The sequence below is a fragment of the Filicampus tigris genome, chromosome 13 (assembly GCF_054856515.1).
Source record: "Filicampus tigris isolate MCC_2025a chromosome 13, RoL_Ftig_1.0, whole genome shotgun sequence".
NCBI lineage: Eukaryota > Metazoa > Chordata > Actinopteri > Syngnathiformes > Syngnathidae > Filicampus > Filicampus tigris.
Genome location: NC_141229.1, coordinates 682,465 through 703,835, shown reverse-complemented (window position 1 = coordinate 703,835; position 21,371 = coordinate 682,465). Strand labels below are relative to the sequence as shown.

At 48.9% G+C, this 21,371-nt stretch overlaps 3 protein-coding genes across 5 annotated transcripts in view; 1 reads left to right on the top strand and 2 right to left on the bottom strand.

The window, feature by feature from the left end:
* Positions 1-9,264, top strand: part of ahi1 (Abelson helper integration site 1) — a 33,688-nt gene extending 24,424 nt beyond the window's left edge. Inside the window, exons 26-27 of one of the 2 annotated variants that reach the window (XR_015089225.1) lie at positions 8,579-8,691; positions 8,782-9,263. The gene's annotated coding sequence lies outside the window, so the exon portion shown is untranslated. Of the gene's footprint in view, positions 1-8,578 lie in introns of both variants that reach the window. The other variant, XR_015089224.1, reaches the window with a different exon arrangement.
* Positions 442-15,585, bottom strand: tulp4b (TUB like protein 4b). 2 transcript variants are annotated; one of them, XM_086048635.1, is made up of 16 exons: positions 15,462-15,585; positions 14,795-14,997; positions 13,468-13,737; positions 12,817-12,945; positions 12,173-12,334; positions 11,566-11,746; positions 11,264-11,371; positions 10,184-10,341; positions 9,738-9,962; positions 9,384-9,618; positions 7,978-8,101; positions 7,579-7,723; positions 6,964-7,057; positions 6,387-6,530; positions 2,897-6,156; positions 442-2,361 (listed from the first exon to the last, which is right to left on the bottom strand). In XM_086048635.1, the coding sequence occupies exons 2-16, from the start codon at positions 14,810-14,812 to the stop codon at positions 2,245-2,247; spliced, it is 5,370 nt and encodes a 1,789-aa protein (XP_085904761.1). In that variant the 5' UTR covers positions 14,813-14,997; positions 15,462-15,585; the 3' UTR covers positions 442-2,244. The 2 variants fall into 2 exon arrangements, with proteins under 2 accessions (XP_085904761.1, XP_085904762.1); XM_086048636.1 differs by lacking the exon at positions 15,462-15,585 and adding an exon at positions 15,273-15,428.
* Positions 15,586-16,619: 1,034 nt separating this feature from the next.
* myct1b (myc target 1b) lies at positions 16,620-19,883 on the bottom strand. The gene is made up of 2 exons (XM_086049739.1): positions 19,513-19,883; positions 16,620-17,576 (listed from the first exon to the last, which is right to left on the bottom strand). Exons 1-2 carry the CDS (start codon positions 19,565-19,567, stop codon positions 17,089-17,091), a joined length of 543 nt encoding a protein of 180 aa, XP_085905865.1. The 5' UTR covers positions 19,568-19,883; the 3' UTR covers positions 16,620-17,088.
* Positions 19,884-21,371: the final 1,488 nt, after the last annotated feature.

Genomic DNA, 21,371 nt, shown 5'->3' with positions numbered 1-21,371 from the left:
ATTACTGATAATCTTTTCAAATGAATTAAATAAACAAAAAAAATAATGTCATAGTAATGAGATTTAATCAATCTACAATGAAAAACAAGCATTTAAACATTTTCCCCTTTTTTTTCTTCCAATTTTGCAAAACTACCTTGGTCATTACTAGTTTTTAACAGTTATTCATTCCTTAAGGGGTTTTTCATGTATAAATAAATGAATGTGCATCAATGTGATTATATTTCTGAAGTGGTGTTATATAATTATACAAATGAAGACTACATTAATTTAAAAGGTAATGAATTAAGTTAAATTCCATATAAAAAAGATTAAAAACATTCTGTAAAAAATAATACCTGAATATAAACGCAACCATACAAACATTTCCTTTTTGGAATGGAAGGTTTGGAATGCTCCAGCATTTAGATTTGGAAATCTAATAAGACAAAGTGGAATGTGAAACTTTTGGAATAAATCTTTTATTTACTTAATTATTGATTGCTTTTATTTTTTCCAGCCTATGGGTCCATGTCAAATGTAAATCTATGGTCACATCTCATATGTTTTTTTTTTTTTAACACAAATTAAGAGGAGAAATAAAACTTAACAACACATCATAAATCGATATTGCAGATCACTACCACACACACAGTCACAGAAATCTATAGAGCAGCATGACATTAAATAGAAATTTTTCGAGGTGATGATCACATGAGTTTTTTTTGTACATTAAGCACCGGATCTAACAGTTTATCTCCAAAATGCATGAGTATCTGATGTTGAATCCTGTTGTAATGTTTCTTTGCTGACATCATCAATAAACCTTTGTCAGTGCAAAAGTATAAATGAATGCGGAAAAACTGTACAGTGCTCCACCACATATTCATCTATTCACTGATTTTTTTTTTTTTTTTTTAAGCATTGTCTAATAGGGGAAAAAAAATCTATAGGCATTATGAACCCCTTTGTACGGGGTCGAATCGAGGGGGAACACTGTACTTGAAAAAAAAACCTGCAGCATGTGATCTTATTTTGCGGTTGGTAGCAGACAAATAGCACTGATTGACACATTCAAATAGAATATTTCAAGTAGCCTCAAAAGCACCCGGCCAAAAATGACAACATAAAGCCACTTCTTGGTTTTTGTCCATTTTTTTTTCTTTTTTTTACGTGAAAACTTTACGCATGGTTGGAAATGATTCAAATTAAAGCTTGCGAGCAATTACGATCATTATTACATGGTGTAAGCACAAAATAACAAACCAAAAAATTGTGGTTGAATGGTAATTTAACGCCTAGAAAACCTGCTTGGGTCTTATTGGGGCTTATTCGTGCAAATTTCCGAGTACACACCAAAAAACATTTTTTTGTTGAATTTACTCAATTTCATTTCGTCAAGGGGTTGCATGAAATAAAATCATCTGGATCCAGATGATTTTATTTTGTGCACCCACCTGATGAAATGAAATTGAGTAAATTCAACACACCATTTTTTCAGTGTAGGAGTTCCTCGAAGTACAAGTCCTGTTTTTTCGCCAAAACAGATATGAGAGACATGTCCACCAAATATTGTGTCCATTTTTGAAACTGGTGTCAGGGAGTGTTTTTTCAAACTGTTCAAGTCAAGGGGGCGCTACTGAGTGAGTCTCTGGATGGGGGCGAACCCCCTTCAGGGACCTCTAAACAATTTCACCAGGATACACACACTTGTAAAAATGTTTTTGAGCATGTTAAGGCCCCCCAAAAGACGAATAGTAACAATTTCCGGATTCCACTAATAAGGGTGTGCACCACTTTGTAGAAGTAACATGTATCGAGAAAAATATACGAAAAAAACTCTGACACTCGTTAATACATTCATCATCATCATAGTGTGTGGACAATGGTGAAACACAAAAAAACATCTACTTCATATATTTGCGTTCTTGATAAAACTTCACATTTTCTTTCATAAGATACCCAAACAATGCCATTGCATCTCAGTGTGGAATTTGTAATACTCCGGCTATAGTTGGCCTATCTATAATTCAACTTTACTATAATTCCATTCAGAAGGTGCGGTTAGTTCAAATGTAGCTTATTTTCATAGGGAGGCTTGTTTTCATAGAATATTTCGAACATTCATCGTACCGGGTCAAAGTGCTCATGTCATAAATGTAACAATGGGAAATGGTGATAAATGGCCCAAAAAGCTGCTGGAACAACAAATACTGTAAGAATGCGCCAGTGCCATTCAACCCCCCCCCCCCCCCCCCCAAAATGTCACTTCAGCCGTTGAGTCACGTTGGCCAAGGCCACGGCAAACGCCTGCACGGCCGAGAAGGGATACTGGAAATCCAGGATGTAGGCGTTCCCGTCGATGCGTCCGAACTGCATCACCTAAAAATGTGGTTTTTTTTTTTTTTTTTTGTTTTTTACAAAAATAATTGTCAGGATGTACATAAATAAGCAAATGTCACCACTAGTAACTTTTCCAACTTTCACATTAAATCAAGGTCAAGAATGTGCCTCATCCATCACACTTTGCAAAATAGATGACACACAGTCGTTGGCATTACAATTATGTATGGTTAGCAAGGCTGCCACAAAGTCGGGAGATCCAAGTTTGAATCTGCGTTCTCCTTCCCAAAAACTCCTCTGTTTTCCTCAAATCAGCAAAATATGCATGCGAGGTTCATAGAAGACTCTTCCCACCCACATCCAAACCTATGGTGCAATTAGAGCCTTTAGTTAGCCTCACATGGATGTTTGGAATGTGGGAGGGAAATATAGCCGCCGTAGCAGGTAGACAGAGAATGAAACCTGGATCTCTGGACCAAGGAGCAGAGGTGTAAAAAAATTCTACCTAGATTCTAGATTCTAGATTCTACCAGCTATGAGTTCCATCCATCCATCCATCCATCCGTCAAATTACCTGTCGGCCATCAAGCTCAATCTGGAAGTTTTTAGCAGACTCCTGCGTGACCCGTCCTCCAAAGTCCAGCTGGTAAACCTGCGTAGCTTCGTTCCACAGAGGCTGCTTGTTGGCCATCACATAGACGAAGCCCTGGCTGCCTAAACTGCGGTCCTCCCGTTCGTTGGCCTTGCGGCACTTGATCTCCTCCAGCTCGCTGGCCATGCGAAGGCTACGCTTGTTCTTCCAGCTCTTCTTGCTGCTCTGGTTCTGGTTCATCAGTTCGTCACCGCTAATAAAAAGCTCCGGCTCACTCTCGGAGCTGTCCTGGAATTCATTGGCAGCCCGGCTCATCTTCTTGGTCCTGTTGAGCTGCTCCCGGGCTCCCTTGGGTTTTTTCTTTTCTCTGCTGCCCAGTCGCGGGCTGGCGATCAGAGAGTTGAAATCCGACAGCGCGCGACCGTCCTTTCGAGACACCGAGGACACGTTGGCCTCCTCGGCTCGGCTGTCCAGTCTCTTGCGGCTTTTTTTGTTGAAGCGGTCCGACTCCTGCGCCGCAGGACTTTCGTTGAGGGACGATGGCTCCGGAAAGCTGTTGCCAGACTCCGGCAGATCCTCTGCGGCGCATTTAGAGGGGGGTAACTCTGAGGGTGGCGGTGGTGGAGGCAGAGGGGGTGGCGGTGGCGGTGCAGTCGGAGGGGGCGGCGAGAGAATGGGCTTCTCTAATATCTGATGAGTTTTGGTTGGAAGAGGGGGTGCGGGGGGGTCCTGCATGGGTGGCGGGCAGGGGTACGGGTTCCAGGGATGCAGGTTGACAGCGTGCAGCTGAAGCCCGGCGCAGGAGCTGGACCCTGGGTACATCGGGGGCAGGGGGCAGCATGCCAAGTTAGCCAGACTTGTGGAGTACCCTGTCGATAAAACCAAGTTGGAGTCCTGCTGAGCAAACGGAACGGGAAGAACCACTTCGCCTGGAGCACATTGAGGTGGGGGGTTCTGTAAGGTCTGCATGGGGGGTCTACTGTGGCCCACACCGGGAGGGAAGGGAGAGAGGGATATCTGGTAGCCAGATGGGAACGTGAGTGTGCCGGTGCCGGGACTGGACGGGGGCTTCGTCGCAAGGACGAACGGTAGCCGCGTCACGTCCAAGTGCTGGGCCTGGCCCAGGATGAGAGGAGGGGGTTTGTGAGGTGGCGGCGGGGGAGCCAGCATTGTTTGTTCTGGGGCAAGCCAGAACTCCTCCGCGGCAGAGGCGTCCCACTGGTAAGGCGGGGGGCGTCTTGCTGCGAGGCCGACGTCACCGAGGGTCATCTGCCGGACGGCTTTGTCCAGGTGACAGTGCTGGCTCAGAGTCTCGTCCTCTGTGAAAGCGGAGTTGACATACACGGTTCTGTGGCGGCTGGTGTCCATGGAAGCCAGGAGACTGTAGGACGACTGGGAGGCACTTTTGGAGTGCACAATGATTGTGCTATGGTGTGCTCCTTTCCCCGGGGGGAAGTCCTGCCTGACCACCGTTCCGCCCGCAATGCCGCTACTGGATGTGCCACCGCCGCTAACGCTAACACTGGTGCTGCTGCTGCTGTTGCTGCTGCACTGCGTGCACGTGTACAATGCTGTGGGCGACCTCTGCTGGTAGGTCAAACCCAACGTGCTGTTCATCTTGGCCTTGGTGGGAAGCGTCCTGGAGCTGTCCATCATGGCAGGGACTTTGAGCGTCATGTCGCGGCGGTCGCGGCGCAGCGTGGCATGGATCAGACTGCTTTCCAATCTCTGTGGTGGAGGAGCGAGGGTAGCTGGCACTTGATTGGCCGGATCAGGATAAGGGGGCGGGTCGCCGCTCGGTATGGAGTACCGCGGGACCGACAGACGGCTGAGTGTTGCCGAACTGTAGGGAAGATGAATCTTTTTATTCTCCGAGGAGGTTACCTTCAATGTGGCCGAGCCGTGGGCAGTGTACGCGTTTTGGTTGCGGATGAGGCGCCTTCGGGGGCGGCAGACTTCCTCCACGTTCCCGCTGCTGTCGAACGTCGTGATCCTTTCGTACCCGAGAGGCGTCGGGTACTGTATGGTCACCGGCTGAAGCAAAAAGTCCTCTTTCTTCAGGCAGGTGTCGGCAGCCAGGATGCTGGGGCCGTCGCAGTTGGCGACCAGTGTTTGGGCCGTGGCTTCCACCGTGGCCGCCGCAGACGCCACCGTACCCGGGTACGGAGGAGGAGGGTTCACCTTCCTCACCTGAATCTCCACAGATCCACCATCTCTGGTACTAAAGGAAGGGGGTAAAGTCCGGGGCAGGCTTGGCTTCAACATGTGCTCTCGATCCAGTCCGGGCTCGGCGGTGGGCGGCGGAGGAAGCGGAGGCAGGAGACGTATCTGCTGTAGGGAAATGGCGGGGTAGCCGGTGGGCGCCGGGGGCAGCGTCATTTGCATCTTCAGCTGCTGCTGCATCTGCTGGTGCTGCCTCTGCATTTGTTGGTGCTGCTGCTGGATCTGCTGGTGCTGCTGCTGGAGCTGCTGCTGTTGCTGTCTCATCTCCTGAATCTGCTGGCGGATCTGCTGCTGCTGTTGCTGCATCTGCTGCTGCTGCTGTTGCATTTGTTCATGCTGCATCTGCATTTGTTGCTGCTGCTGCTGGATCTGTTGCTGCTGCTGAAACGGGTGGCCCCCCGCCGCCACCGGGGCTGGGTTCTGTGGCATCTGTTGGTGCTGCTGGACCTGGTGCTGCTGCTGATGCGAAGGCTGCTGCTGCTGCTGCTGCTGCTGCTGCTGCTGCTGCTGCTGAAGCTGCTGCTGCTGAAGCTGCTGCTGCTGAAGCTGCTGCTGCTGCTGAAGCTGCTGCTGCTGAAGATGGTGGCGTTGCTGCTGATGGGCCTGCGAGGGTTGCTGCTGCTGCCTGGACTGCAGCTGCTGTTGGCGAGGCGGCTGGGACCGCGGCTGCGGCGGGAGATGGTGAGGCGGAGGCGGGGGAGGTAGCGTACCGGGCAGAAGCGGACCCATCTCCAGCCCGTTGAACATCACCTGCCCGGGGTTTGGGTATCTGGCCGGGACGGGATACGCTGCGGCAACCGGGGGGTCTCGGCTGTGGTCGGAAACGGGAACGGAGACAGATGCCGCCGCATTGGTCGTGGGGTTGGTGAGGACATCAAGCTGAATGTTCTGATTGGCCAGGAGGGACTGAACCAGGCCGATGCTCTGAGTGGGCGACATGGCCTGCGCCGGGCTGTGGATGGGAGCGATGGGAATGTTGGCGGTGCAGGGCGGGTTGTCTCCCGACGATGAGCCCATCACTTCACGGGGGGAGAAGACTGTTAGTGGAAGTGACCGCGTACAAAGACTTTGTTTTGGTACGGATCTTTCAGGGTTAGTGCTTACAGTATTTACTTTTTACCAGTTGAATCAGCACTTGTCTTTTTTCACACAAGTATCTGTACTTCTACTTCAATTCAGAGTACGAGTTCTTTTGCCACCTCTGCTTTTCGCACGGAAAAGACCGATCGGGTATTGATACATGATAAACCTGGCAAGTCGTCCTCGTCCTCGCTGAACACGTTGGGGTTGAACACGGGCAGGCTCATGAAGTCATGCGATATCTTGCGCACCTCCGGGAGGTAAATGGTCATCTGCCGTGGTTGCAAATGAAGCAGACTTGTCTTGTAGATGACTGAAACACACACACAAACGCATCAAGACTCGAGCACGTTGGCTAACTGGTTGCCATCTTGTGCTAAGTAGATGGATAGACACGCTATGCGATAAGTCCATCCTTGAGATTGCTCATGAAACGGAGGGCAACTGCCGCGTGCTTTCATCGCATATACTCCGTGAACAAGTAAAGTACTGCTCAGCCGCTCGCTACCAAACATCAAGGCTACTGCGGCAATGTTATTTTGGAAGTCAATCCAACAAAACGTACTTTCAAATGGCATGAAACCAATGCGAATCAAAACACAATCACGTCATTGGCGCATCATCATTTACAGTTTACAGTTCACAGTTCACACCGTTAGCGTTTACTCGGTCGACGAACCGAAGTGCTGTAGTGGCTCCGTTTAAGCTTGAAGCAAAAAGTTGCGTAGCATTTTTACGACACTTACCTGCGCCGAGATTGGCGGGCAAGAACGCAGCCAGTCCCACGATTTTGAACTTGGTCCCCCAGATGTTGGATGTGACCTGAGCCAAGTAACTGTGCTGCAGAGCACAGCGAACAAAACAACAGACGGGGAAGACGTGGACGCTTTCAGTCAGCCGCCATTCTAAAGAGCATGCATTTCACCTGATTAAGAGGAGACCTGAGAGGAGAGTAACGCACAACAATACAAAGGCATTCGGAAGCATTTCGGCATAGCGTGTCGCGTGTAGCCGCCACATGTGCGTATGTGCTCCCTACAATGTCCAGGTGTGTACGCGCGTGGTATGTGGTGTGCGGCGTCATTGAGGAAAACCGTACGGACTCAAAAGACTGTCAAAGCAAGCTTTAAAAGGCGGTCCCGTCACTCTCCAGACCCAGTTAGCATTTTACCTGCTAACAAAGAGACCGGTGGGGGAAAACCCCGCAGATACGTTTTTCCATACTCTCTTTTGGTCATCTAAAAACGCGTTGCTTCTTTACAAATCTCTACCAATTCAGGACGGAACTCGGTCGTAAACTGAGCAGCCCTAGTACTTTTTTGTTGTTGTTGCTATGCGCAGCCAGGTAGCGCGTGTGATACCTCGGTGAGACCGTCCATGGAAAACTCCCGGCGCGTCAGGCTGGGGGATCGAACCAGAGGCTTTTTGGACGGTAAGCGCGGTGAGCGCTGGCCCTCCTGGTGGGCGCGGGACACTTTAGGAGATTTGCGCGGTTCCAGGTTCATTCTGTGGAGCAAACAGAATGGAATGAAAATTTCCCCACTGTGGGATCAATAAAGGCATTCTTATTCTTATTCTTATTTTGAACTTTCCGTTATCTCATCAATGTCAAACTTTCCTACTCGCTCCGGGCTTTGCTATCTTTGCAACTCGTGAATGCCCCAGATCACCGTTGAAAACTTCAACTTAGGCCCAGTAGTCGTAATTCACGTCAGGGTTCAGTTACAGCGTACGTATACGTGCCTTGTAGTTAGGCCCACCTGTTTCCCCGGGAGAACTTGGGTGACTTCTTGCCGACCCATTCGTCGCTCAGCTCCACGTCGCTGGAGTCGGAGCAGTTGCAGCTGTCGGCGTACGAGATCATGGGGTTGACGCACACCTCCTCTAAGGGGGAACCGCCACATTTTTTTGTTTTTTTTTTCAAAAGTAGTTAAGGCATCATGAGTAAGCTTGTTGCTGTGCAAGGTCAATGACAGGCAGTGTGAAGAGAGAACGTGCATAGCCTTTCAAACATTTTTTAGTCTTCCGCTGAGCTGACATTCAAGCTTTCAAGTTCTCAGAGCCTTGCTTTGGCATGGCTGTAAGGTTGCCAGGCAACCGGGCACATCCACGTCACATTCGTTGTCCTTGGCACAAAATGACATTTAATGAGAGTATTGTTTTTCATATATTTTATTTATATATATATATATATATATATATATATATATATATATATATATATATATATATATATATATATATATATATATATATATATATATATATATATATATATGACAGATAGAGAGAGAGAGAACTCAAGAAAACTTGCCCTGCTTGTTAAATCATGAATTAACTGGCTAATTTCTTTTTTTTCAGAAAGCTGAGTTCATTTTCACTGACCGCACCCACCCTCCAGACCTGTTCAATCAAGAAATCACTTCAACACAACCGGTTTGACAAAAATGAAGTCGGCCTAAAGGGCTGAAAAGGTTGCCACCGAATGGGGACATTCAAGAACAGACGAGTCTGCAAGCACAAGTCCCAACGCCGTTTCTAAAGCTTTCTTTGCTCTGGCGCAGCACAGTGAGAGCCATTTTCCTCAAATGGAAAAAACATGAACCCTCCCAGGCGTGGCCGGCCTACGCAAATGACCCCAAGAGCGCGGCGACAATTCATCCAGGAGGTCACAAAGGAACACAAAGGAGGTCTAAAGAACCGCAGTCTTCCCTTGCCACAGTTCAGGTCAGTCTTGATAACGTAACAAGAAGAAAGTCTGAGCAAAGAGGACAGGGCAGTTCCAAAGCAAAAAGAACATCAAAGCAACAACAACAAATATCACTCTAACAACAGTTAGGTTAAAAACAACCCAAATATGGATCAAAAAGGGCCCAAGTCCAACACTACTTGGGTCAATTTGGGGGATTTCTTCCATTCCCATTTGGGGGTTGTTGCATGCAAAACAAAACAAAGTTAGGTCAAAGTGACCCTTTTTGACCCATAATGGGGTTATTTTTGATCCCAAGGTGTGCGTCTCGTTACACCTGAACAATTTTGTTCTTGTAAACAATTACAACGCCGAGTAGTGAATTTGAAAAATAAAAATGGGCTAACCTATGGCTGTTTCCTATCGATTTCCTAAAAGGAAATCCAGCGCGCTTTTAGTCACGTGTGCCCTACTCACCGGCTTTGCTGTCAGTTTTGGGGTCCATGATGACAAACTCGGGCCTCAATTTGCTGATGCGCCGGCCCTTCAGGATGGGCACCAGCCCGCCCAGGTACTCCAAGTAGAGGGTGTAGCAGGGGCCGCCCGCCTCGGGGCTGTCCTCCGCCCGCTTCATGGTGCAGTGCAGCCGCTCGTTGCCCGTCGTGGGGTAGCTGACAAAGTCTCGGATGTTGTTGGGGTCCGGAATCGGGGGCTAGGGCAAAAAAAAAATGTTTAAAAACCCCGCAATCCCGACCGCCCTTTAGCGAGCCGAGGCGCAGACGCGATTTGCACAAATAATGCGGTGGTCGGGCACTCGTCGTGGGCCGGCACCTTGATGGTGGGGATGAAGGCGCTGGTGACGTAGGAGCAGAGCAGCGAGGGCATGTTGAGCTTGCCCACGTCCTTCTCCTCGCGCAGGGCACTGGCGATGCCCTGTTGGCACAGCAGCTGTAGGCTGGCCACGCGGTGCTCCACGCGCACCACGTAGAGCGCCGGCCCGCACGCCAGGAACAGCCGCGAGTCCCGGTGGCCCCAGCAGATGGTGGTGATGGGCCTCTGAAAGCACCAGGGTTCAACAACTTCAATGCTCCATTTCTGCTCACTGGTGCAAGACATCCATTTCTGCTCACTGCCAAGGCGCCGACATCCCTACAGGCTAAATAGGCGCTGCTGTTTTGATTAGCAGCAGAGTTTTCACGGGCTGGGCTTGCGTGTAAACCGTGGCGTCCAAGAACTTGCGAGCTAAAAGGGAGTGCAAAGGTGCGCAACTTTGCTACCTGCGCGGGCGTTTCCAGAGTGTAGATGTGTTCCCCTTGCACGTTGTAGAACTTAACCAGAGCGTTCCTGCTCACGCCGGCGTCGGAAGGCAGCCCGTGTCGCTCCATGCCGGCCACGGCCAGGAGGTCGCCCTGCGAGCACCACTGCGCCTCCACGTCTTCAAACGTCAGCGGGGAGGCAAAGAAAAACAGCACATTCCAAGTCAAACATTGAGCGCGTCCCCAAAGTCGCTTCCCTTCTTCCACTTTCCATGCTCCAGCCGGAGAACAAAATGGATGAAATCCCTCACAATTCAACAACACAGTCAGTACATACTGTACATACAAAAGCCTTTATTGACGTGAACAAAATGAAAAACAAGTCTTTCCCCATTCAAATGAAGGAACGCGCTCAGGAAAATGGCACTTGATAAGACGGGACTTCATCAAACGACGACGGAATAAGTTGATTTGTTTTTCCTTGTTTGTTTTGGAGCGGGCCAAAACAAAGAAGCTCAACAGCAGCAAAGACGCATTTGTAACAAACAAAGCAAAAGCGACCAAACGCCATCACCGTGCACACTAGCAGCAACGAAACAAGCTTCACGCGTGCTGTGCAAAAAAGGAGTGGGGAGGAAGGAAGAAAACTTTTCAAATTCCACCCGTCCCACTTTCCTAATAGTCATAACATGACATTTTCGTATCATATTGATAGAAGTGAATTAATCGGAATCAAAAGGGAAGAATCCCTTTCCGCCTCGTGATGCTTGCTGCGTCCGTTCAATTCATTGCGCTGCTCCTGATGCGGCCACCGGGGGCAGTGTGACAATCTTCCAGACATAAATGAAGACCAATGCGTAGATGCGCGCGACGGCTACAAACCCCGCCTCGTGATGCTTGCTGCGTCCGTTCAAACCGCCACCGTGCAACACTCGGATCTTAAGTCCAATTTTTCGGGGTCTTTTTTAATCGGCCAAACGATCGCTTGAATTTCAAAAGTCGCCAGTCGGGCCGTTTGGGTTGTATTTTGGAATAAGGCGGGAAAGGGCAGAAATTGTGGAAGAAAAGTGATGCGTGGTGCTCCGATGTGGTCGTACGTACCTTTCAAGCGCGAGCGGATGACGGCGGGGGACAGGTCATCGTAGTTGTTCATCAAGCTGATTTCCCCCGATAAGAAGGTGACCGTCAACAAGGGCTTGACTCGCCGCACTAAACGCATCGACATCAAGCCACACTCGATGTTAGTGGGATGCGCGCGACGCGACCGGCCAGGACGGCGGCGCCATCGCAAATGCCGTCGCTTGCGGGAAGACGACTTACGATGAAGCCGCATGCTGCTTCACTAAGTCTACGGGGATCAAGCGCTAAGGGTCGGTCGGGCGGGCGGGCGGGCGGGCGGGCACCTAAAGGCGGGAAGTTGTCGTCGGAGTCGGTGTCACTCTCGGTGCTGTCCTCCACCAGGAAGTCGGGGCAGTTCCAGGACATGCCCACGATGCCGTCGGATTCGTGCAGCAGCACGTGCGCCAGCATGCGGCCGTGGCAGTCCATCACGATCACCTGGCCGTCGGCCGTGCCGAACAACACCTGCAACGCGCCTCCCGTGTTGGGACAGCTCCAGGGTACCCGGTCGTACGTATGTGTGAGAGCGTTTGACCAATGTGGGAGAGCATTTCGGTAGCGTGGGAGAAGATTTTGAGTAGTATGTATGTGAGCATTTCAATAGCAGTGTAAGAGCATTTCAGGAGTAGCATGTGTGAGAACATTTCGGTCGTAATGTGAGAGCCTTTCAGCGGCGGTGTATGTGCGTGAGAGCATCTCAGTACTAGTGTGGGCGCGTGAGAGCAGTTTAGTTGCGCGCATGCGAAAGAGCATTTCCGTATTGGCGTGTGAGAGTGCTTCGGCTTTTGGGTGAGATGTTAGTGTGGGAGCATTCCGGCGCTTTGGAGAGCGTTTGGCTTTTGCCAATGTCATGTGAGAGCGCATGAGAGGCGCGCGCGCGCGCACGCGCACCTGCTGGTCGTCGGGCGTCCAGATGCCGCACGTGATCTGGCTCTCCAGGTTGATCTCCGAGGACCAGTGGCGCTGCCCGCTGACCGAGCCCACCAGCACGAAACCGTCGCGGTAGGCGATGAGCGCCTGAGTGCCGTCGTGGGACCACGTGAAGTCGCTGACCTGCGGCGGCCAAACAAGCCCGACATTGAGGCAACGTTGAGGAGGTCAGTCACCACATCCGATGTTGACATTGGACCGATGGCACCTCTGCCGAAGCCCAGGAGCGCAAAGCAAACCATGAGGGTGCAAAAGTGTCAACCAAGGAATTCCACTTTTTGCAAGCGGAATATCGGACGCAAATGTTGACGCACGGTCGTCGGTCACGTCGCCATTGACCTTTTGTCAAGCTGCTCCCTGGCGCTGGAACTTTTGTCTGGAGCAAAAAGTTGAAAAAAGGCCTTGTGTAGCGACAAATCTTTGTCGACATTTGAGGCGGGAATTTTGACCTGAGTCAACATTTGCGCTGAACGTGGACCAGAGCAGAAAGCTGCGCGACCCGTGGCCGCGGAACTTTTGCCCGCAGCAGAGGGTTGACCGGCGCTTCCGTTTTGGACCCAAAACCCGAGCGCGCGAGGTCCCCGCGGCCGAAGCGAGCCACTTGCCTGGGCCCCCCTGTCGTTGACCAGCTCCACCGACCACCTTCCCTCGTACTGGATCCACACGAAAATTCCTCCTTCCATGTCACACGTGGCCAACTTCTGGAAGGGCTCGTTCCAGCGCACCAGCACCACCTGCGGCCGCAAACGGACACTTTGGGCTCGTTAGCCCACACGCATGCTATTTAGCCTAGCGTCTGCTGTGGGGGATGAGGTCATTCCCTGTCCTCGCGTTTGCCCATGCATTCGGCAGGCTCCCGTTCGATGGTTCTTGTCACAGCTTTGCCGTTACTCCAACCTTTTTGTTCATTTTTCTCGCTCTATGCTTCGTCTCACACTTTTCCTCTTTGTCGTCATTCGGATGGCGTGCTACCTTTTCTGTTTCATGCTTATTGTCGATTCTTTTGTTCCACGGTTCTCGTCATTTTTTGCTACCCATCATTTTGCTACCGTTTTTGTTCATTTGGTACCCGCCGTTGGGTTTTGTCAATTTCGTTCCATTTATATGTTCCACGGTTATCATCGCACTTTTCCGTCAGCGCTAGCCCTCTGCTTGTTCATTTTTGCCGGTCGCCGTGACCCTTTTCCTCTATGCCGGCTCGCAGGCCGTTCGGCGGGTGCTTTCACGGCAGAAGGCCGAGCGCGCCTCGGTCGTACCTCGCTGTTGTGTCCCCTGAGGTTGAAGTTGATCCTCTGCGGGGTGCTCCTGTCCCGGCGGCAGTGGCTGGAGGTGAAGGTGACGCCCACCACGCCGCGGCCGTTGCCCGTGGCCAGCCATCCCTCCTCGTAGTAGCGCCGGCGGCACACGGGCTTGTCCTTCTCGCTCTTGGGCACGCGGCCCTTCCACGACAGGCACAGGATGTTGGAGTCGCTGCACAGGATGGGACCGTGTTCCACGGCCGCCAACATCCCTACTGAGTGGCCCGGCTGCACGGAGACACGCCGCCCAAGGCCCCGATGGTTAAGGCCGGCCTCACTGGACACTTCGTTAGGCACACTTGCGACGGACAACGCTACAGCTGCCTCACAATTGACCGCTCGGGTCTCCGAAGCCGCGCTTAGCCGTGGCTTTCCAGCACGGCTTACTTAGGCTGTCAAATTTGGCTTTGAAGCCAAGGCTTGGGTTTCAAACAAGGGTTAGAAATTCTATTGGAGGATTGAAGCCATGCTCGGGGTTTCAAGCAATGGTTGGCCTCTCAAACTAGGGATAGGTTTGGTCTAACAGTGGTTAGGCTTTTGATTTAGAGTTTGAAGCCAACGTTGTGGTTTCAAATTTGGGTTTCACTTCTGCGTTGGGATTTCAAACAAGGGTTAGCTTTCAAGTCAAGCACTTGGGTCAAGTCAAAAACGGAGCGATCCACAAATCGGGTCAATTTGACCCACCTTCTTGTTTTTGTTTTTGTTTTGTTTTTTTCGTACAAAACAGCCCAATTTTGGGTGGTTGTTTTGTACAAATAGACCCATTTTTTGGGTCGTTTTCAGCAAAAACGTTGTAGCGGATCGGTCCACTTTTGCCACAAATTGGGTTATTTTTAACCCAACTGTTTTTAGAGTTCCGAAAACATGCATGGTAAGTTGATTGGACTCTCTAAATTGCCCCTAGGTGTGATTGTGAGGGCGGATGTTTGTCTTTGTGTGCCCTGCGATTGGCTGGCAACCAATTCAGGGTGTCCCCCGCCTACTGCCCAAAGACAGCTGGGATAGGCTCCAGCACGCCCCGCGACCCTTGTGAGGAGAAGCGCTATCGATAATGGATGGATGGATGTTTTTAGAGTGGGTTTTTTTTTTTTCCCTAATTTGAAACCCCAACCGACGACAGCCGCATAACCTTACGCAGAACCGGCTGAATGCTGTTGTTCTCTGACGTATTCAACCGACAATGCGGGCAATGCCGAGCCTGTGCTTGAGTCAATTTTGTTTTTCGGGCTGGATCCAGGCGACTGTGCGGCGACGATGCTTGCAGAATAGCGTGCCAATCACCTACCTCATAGCTTCTGGACATGTTGAGTCAAAAAGCCTCCGTGGAAGGCGTCCATGTTTCCATTCAGATGAAAAGCCTTCAAGGTGGACGCTGCATGCGATGTGCTGCCTTTCTCTTTCTCTTTCTGACTTTCCGCTCTACACTTGGGCTTGGTGACCGTTCAGCTCAGAGTTTGACGCCACTGGCCCATCCCATGTCTCTCTCTCCTGTTGCAATGGACACTTATTAGATAAGAGGGGGGGGGGGGGGAGAACAGCAAACAGCCTACAGGGATGTCGCTCGTGTTGAATAATCGTCATTCCGCAGCATCAACCTTGAGTCACTGTTTTTTTAAAAATATATATATATAAATGTGTCTCTATGCAACAGCAGCCCCGCATTGACAGAATTGGCCCGTCTCCATGCCTACCAACACAGCCTGCCTGTTCATCCCATTCTGACATCATCACACAGCCCAAAGAATGCAGATCATCACTTTCACCTCCTACGTGTGCAAAAAATCATTGGGAGCAATTCCGTGCATTCGTGTTTTCAGTGAGTAGGGGAGAAAAAAAAAAAAATAGCGGGATCGGCTAACGCTGCAAAAATAGACCCCAAAAAGACGAGCGCCATTTCGCTTCAAGGCTGGAAATGTGCATTCAAAGGACAAGCTCGACGCAGTCGCACGTACCGGTGTGGTGATGCGGACGATGCCGACCCAGGCGCTGCACGGCTGCAGCGAGCGTGTCGCCTTGCAGTCCGCTCCTCCGTTTGCTGCACGAGGGGGGGGGGGGCTGCTGGGGGGTTGCTTCCCGAGCGGGTTGCCATCAGGCAGGTAGACGCGTTCAAAGCGCGCCGAATTGCAAGTTGAGTCGAAAAATGGCATGCAAATGCGAGTGCATGGGGTGCGCTTTTTGCCTGCAGGTTCAATCTAGTTAGACAGCATTTTTAATTGGAGTTTGGTTTACAGAAGGGGAACGATGTCACACAACTGGCAACCGCTGGTGAAAACGAATTGAAGGAAGTAAAGACAGAGCCAACGTATCCCACTTGGCACATCCTCCGGTTTTGAATGATACAGAAGGAAAAGTTGTTGCTAAAGTTCAGTGGGGGGCTTCAGCTTCTCTGACATTCGACTCACTATGCAGACCGCAAACCTTTGATCTGCGCTGCTATTTTGGACACATTGAGATGATTTGGGGGATGGCTTTGTAAGTTCACTTTGTTCATTTTGAATTTTGGACTAATTCAGTCAGCAATCGTGTGATCTTCTCCAGACTTGTCGTTGTTGTTGTGGGACAGTAGTGACAGTCTTCAAGACGGAAATTGAAACAGTCCAGAAAAGTGTAGAAATGATGAATCTGGAAATGGTCCAAAAAGAGAACTGCAGAATGATCCTACATAATCAATAATGTGCCTTGACATCGGCGCCTACTACACTCAATGTAGCTCATAAAAATACTCTTCCCCTTTTCTCCGGAACATTTGATGAAGGATAACTCACTCGTGTAATGTCAGACAGGGTATGAATACATCCTGTGTTGCAGACACGATATTCTTTGCCCTGGTCAAAATTGACCGGCAACATACAGTATTTGCCTGCCCTCGTGCATGCCAAGTGTTAAAAACTCACGCGTGTGGAATTTTTCACTATTCAATTGCGAATACGTTGAACAGTACGCCTTCAAAATCTGACGGCATTTCGAGCAACCCTGAGCGATTCTTGCCGCATGCCGAAGTGCGTCACTGGGCGCCATTTTGGCCACGCCCCCAAAATCTGGGAAACTTGAAATGGTGAAAAACAGTTGAACGCCACAAGTGAGCACTAACATAGTTGTCAGTCATTGCGCACGTTTTCAGAAATGATCTTTATACATGTATAGCATACAATTGTGCCTTGGGATACAAGTTGCATTCGTCCACCTTCAAAACATCCATATCTCAAGTCATCTTTCCTCATTGAAATGAATGAAGATTTCTTCTCCTGCTACTACTTGCTGTAATATTGGTCGTTTTTCGTGGGGGATAAAGAATACATGCCCGTGGATTTTATGTGATCACTCTACACGTGTCGCTCCAACAATTGTCTTCAAATATCTGTTGTTTTTTGTTTGTCAAATCGATGCTAACGGTTAGCATTAAGCTAGCGGAAGCTGTTCATAAAAACATGCTGTTCGGTTTGCGTCAGGTCCCTCTGCTGTAAAACTGCTGCATTTCGAAAACAAATCTCTGGATTGAGCATCGCGGGGTCTTGAAAGCAACACTTTGGATAATAGAATCGCCAAAGTCTTGACCGCTTGGGTTTGCCGTGGCCGGCTTCAAGTGCGCGACTCTTGGAAAGCGTGGATGATGCTGTTGTAGGCAGGCGGCGGCGTCTGCGAGGGCAGGAAGCCCTTGAGTCCGTTGCCGCCCAGCCAGAAGGAGTGGCGCTTGTTCGGAACCAGGGCCGCCGACTCGGCCGAGTCCTCGGGCGGGCTGACCCGCCGGGTGTCCTCTCCCATCTCCAGACTGCCTTTCCTGGGCAGAGGTCGAAACGTGGACGTCTCGGGTCCCGGTTTGCTCCCCAGAGGTCCCACCGGCTCCAGCGAGGGCTGGCGGTAGACGCTGAGGAAAGTGCTCCGGTAGAGGCCCAGCTGGCCGTCCGGCGGGATTTGGGAGCGGGAGGATTTGCCGCGTTTCTTGCGGCAGCGTCGGGTGATGCGGGCGCTGGCTCGCCGGCGGGACGCCCACGTCAGCAGGACGTAGACCAGGGCGCCCAGAAGCAGGCCCACCAGCACCGACAAGCAGAAGGCCAGGATCATGTCGCCTGGATAACCCAAGACAGTGCAACAGAATCTTAGGCGGAATTGGTTAAGTCGTGGATTCATCAAAAATCGGAACCAACGCAGATTTTTTTCTTTAAACGGTTGCTTTCGTAGGATGCTTTGGGGTATTGTCCAGAGCTGGGCAGCTTTTCTAAAAATTCGCCTTCTGCCTAGAAGCGGGGTACCCCTCCGCCGTCCGTTTATCCGCCATTTTGTTCGGCCGGAATAAAACAGAACCCGCCTACGGGGCGGTTCCCCTTTGACTTTAAACGGAATTCCGTTGGCGTTTCTGACTACAGACTGCGACCGACTATTGCCCAATTTTGATCCGCCTATGCATCTATCCATTTAACCCCGCCTCCCCCCAAAAAACGCCGTATTCGAACAGATGGACACTATTATGCAGTTATTTTGTGTATCTACATCATTCTGTTCAAGAGCTTTACAAGCCCTCACATGCCCAAAAAAAAAAAAAAAAAAAAAAGCAAGGGATAGGCCGGATTGTCGTCTGTAAAACCATTTGGCCGGCCCCCAACCAAAGTTGCCGTTAAACTTGGACATCCGCGCAAGTTGAGCCATCGTTCACATTCATCCCTCTGAGTTTTTGGCTCGGGGAAAAGAATAAAGAATGCATCCTTCACATGTGGATGGTGGTAGTGTCTGGAGTTGCTTCTGCAAGTTCCATAGCAGCAATGTTTACGCCTCATCTTTCTTTCGGAGATAACGGGCAGAATACAAGCAGCACTAACAGGAGTCGTCCGCGAGCGCGCATCCATTATTGGCAAGAGTCTATGGTGTGGCCCTGACGTCACGCGGCATGCTATTAGCTGACCAAAAACATGCCTGATGTCAAATACACAAATCAAGCAGCAAAGTGATCTGCATCAAACGAAACAATAACCATCAATGTCAGGCTATAGACGGGCAATAATCCACTTCCGCTTATGCTGAATCCATCTTTTTTTAAATTTTTTTTTATTTCCCGTTCATCACCGGCAAAATGGACGTCCGTTATAGGCGGATAGACGGACCGCTCCGTCAGCTAGCCGGAATGTCCAGCTGATATTGTCCATCTACACTGTGAAGCGCTGTCCAATGAGTTCTGAAGTGTTTGGCCGAATATGATCAGATCATTCCCAATTGATTCTGCTACTTTTGTCAGCAGCGTGTTTATGAAGCTGACTGTAAATGGAGGCCGCAAAGTCAGTCGAAAATACAAATGAACACTGAAAATGGCAGGCTGTGTTGGAAGCTGCACAGTTGCCCACATGAAATGACTTGCCGCCTATTTGTTTTGTTTTTCTCCTTTTTATGATTATTTTGAAATGATTTTTAAATTTGTAAACGGCGTATACAGCCCACGTCACCTACCACCACCCGTCTTTCGACTATTGTGACGCTGCCGCTATAGTTGGCATCTTACATAAAACCTTCAGTCACCTCTGCTGCTGTGTGGGTTTCGCAGGGTTTGCTAGCTGTGATTTTTTTTTTCAATATATTTTTGCAGCCCATCCGAGCCACATTTGGACTATTCAAGTAGATGTCTTCTGAAAAATGTTATTTTGTGCAACCGCTTGATGAAATAAAATGGTACTAAATTCACCAAAAACTTTTTGGGTTTACCTAAACAAATGACTCAACATTGAAAAAAAATCTTTATTTCACCTGCAACATAACAGGAGTTTAAAAAAAAGAATAAAGGTGTTTTCTTCTAATTCTGTTAAAAAAAAAAACAAACCTGTGAATATTTGGTGTACCAAACATCAGAGAGTTTAAAAATATATTTACAACTACAGTAGCTGCTAGACGAAGCAGTAAGAACCGCATGGTCATTGAGGTCAACATCCAGCCAGCCATCCTCCAAATAACTATTTGCAAAAGTGTTCAACAATGAGGTGTTAGATGAAAAACACAAGCAGCAGCAGCAGCGACGCTCACCTGTATTAAAGGATTTGAGAATTTCCAGAAAGGGATGAGTTTCATTATGTGCCATCTTTCCAAGCGTTTCCCCCCAGCGGCTTCTGCTTCTTGCACAACTGCGTCCAGTCGGTCTGGAGGAAACTTTGCAGTCATGCTTCCTTCCCCCCTTTTAAAATTAGCATAGCTTATCTACGTAGCGTTGTTTCCCTTTGCCATCATTTCCTCCGGATCGATACCCTTCTGGAGGAATCAATGTCCCCCCTCTCCGCTCTGACTTGTTTGTTTTATCCGATGCTGTTCTAGCTAGCTTCCCTTCATAAAAATTGCGTCCTAAAGAGACAAAAGTTTGAAGCTGGTTCATAAATGTTAGCGTCCACCACTGCTGACTCTCAAGCGCTCGGTCTCTGTGGGGATTTCCTTCCATTGTTGCAGTGTTTTCCACTTCACTCCGGCTCCAAACCTCTGGAGAACACTCTGTACTGCTACCTTGTGTGCCGTTTGCTTGGAGCTTGGAAAATTCACTCGTCGGCAAATAGTTGGCTCTCGAGTGTAAAATTAAGTGAATCTCTAGTTTTGGAAAATTCCACCTCAATTTTGCCAGATTGACATCACAGTAACAACACAATGTCAAAAACCAAATTATAAGCGGAGCTTCAGGCTTAGCGCATATTAGCAATGGCTCGTTAGCTTCTACTAATTGGGTCACTGTACACAAAAATGGCAAGTAAGCCGCAGCACACTTTTGTAATGCTGTTTATTGGATTGAAATGGAGACGCAGTCAAAGGCAAACTACTAAGATTACTATCATGGATAAATAAGTGTAAATAGAGAAAACTTGCTCATTCATTCCAACAAAACTCTGGCGCTTCATTCCTGTGCATTCTGGAGCTTCATTCTTGTGGTTCATTCAGAAGTTCAACGTATTTAACTTTGTGATTTCACATATTTCACATGTCATACAGTGGCAGCCATGATCAATTTTCGTTTGGGAAACAAATCCTGTTAGAATAAGATACGATTATATGAGTAGTATGATTAAAATTTTTGCTATCCAGGAAGTATCCCGTCCCATTGGCCGCGACAGTGTCCCGTCCAATTGGCCGTGAGAGTCATACAAAAGCAAAGGACATTTTCACTATTAGATGTGGACATTGTCCCTTATTTCATTTCGATGTATATATACCGTAATTGTAATTTTAGTTTGTTATTTTGTTATTACACTACAATGTAAAAAAAAAAACACGTTGTCCAGCCAGCCTGTGTCACACTCGCACTGACCTGGAAATTAAAAAAAACAAACAAACATGACCAAAGCAGCTGTGCTTGACCTCTTAGCATGGAGAACCAAGAGTGCCTAAATTAAATACATATCTAATAAATATGTCATGAGGTATGGCAGCATTCATTTCATTATTTACTTTTATAGTTGCCCTTTTTTTCATTTTGGCACTTGCCTGCACACGCACAGTAGTTCTGCATTATTTCAAACAAGGATGATGCGTGTGAAGCTCTACCGTATATTAAAAGATACCCAACTGCCAGACAAATTAAATCTGACATGGAGTAGGGCCTATTTATTTCAGTATTTTTTTCATTTCCATGTTCTTCAGTACTTACTCGTTTCAATAAATAATCTTCATTTTAATATTAATTGCAATACTCATTCTGGCATCCATCGGTCAGTATCACAATATTGGATTATTTCTGGATTTGCTGCATTTTCATTGCTCCTTCAAGCGCTGCTAAATGGGGTTTGAAAAATCTAAATCACATTTGATTCAAGTCGCCATGTAAGAGTTCAAAGTGTGAAATTAACGTCACAGTAAAGTATTGTCCTTTCGGTCAATTGTATGATGCACGACCGCGCCGGGGACGT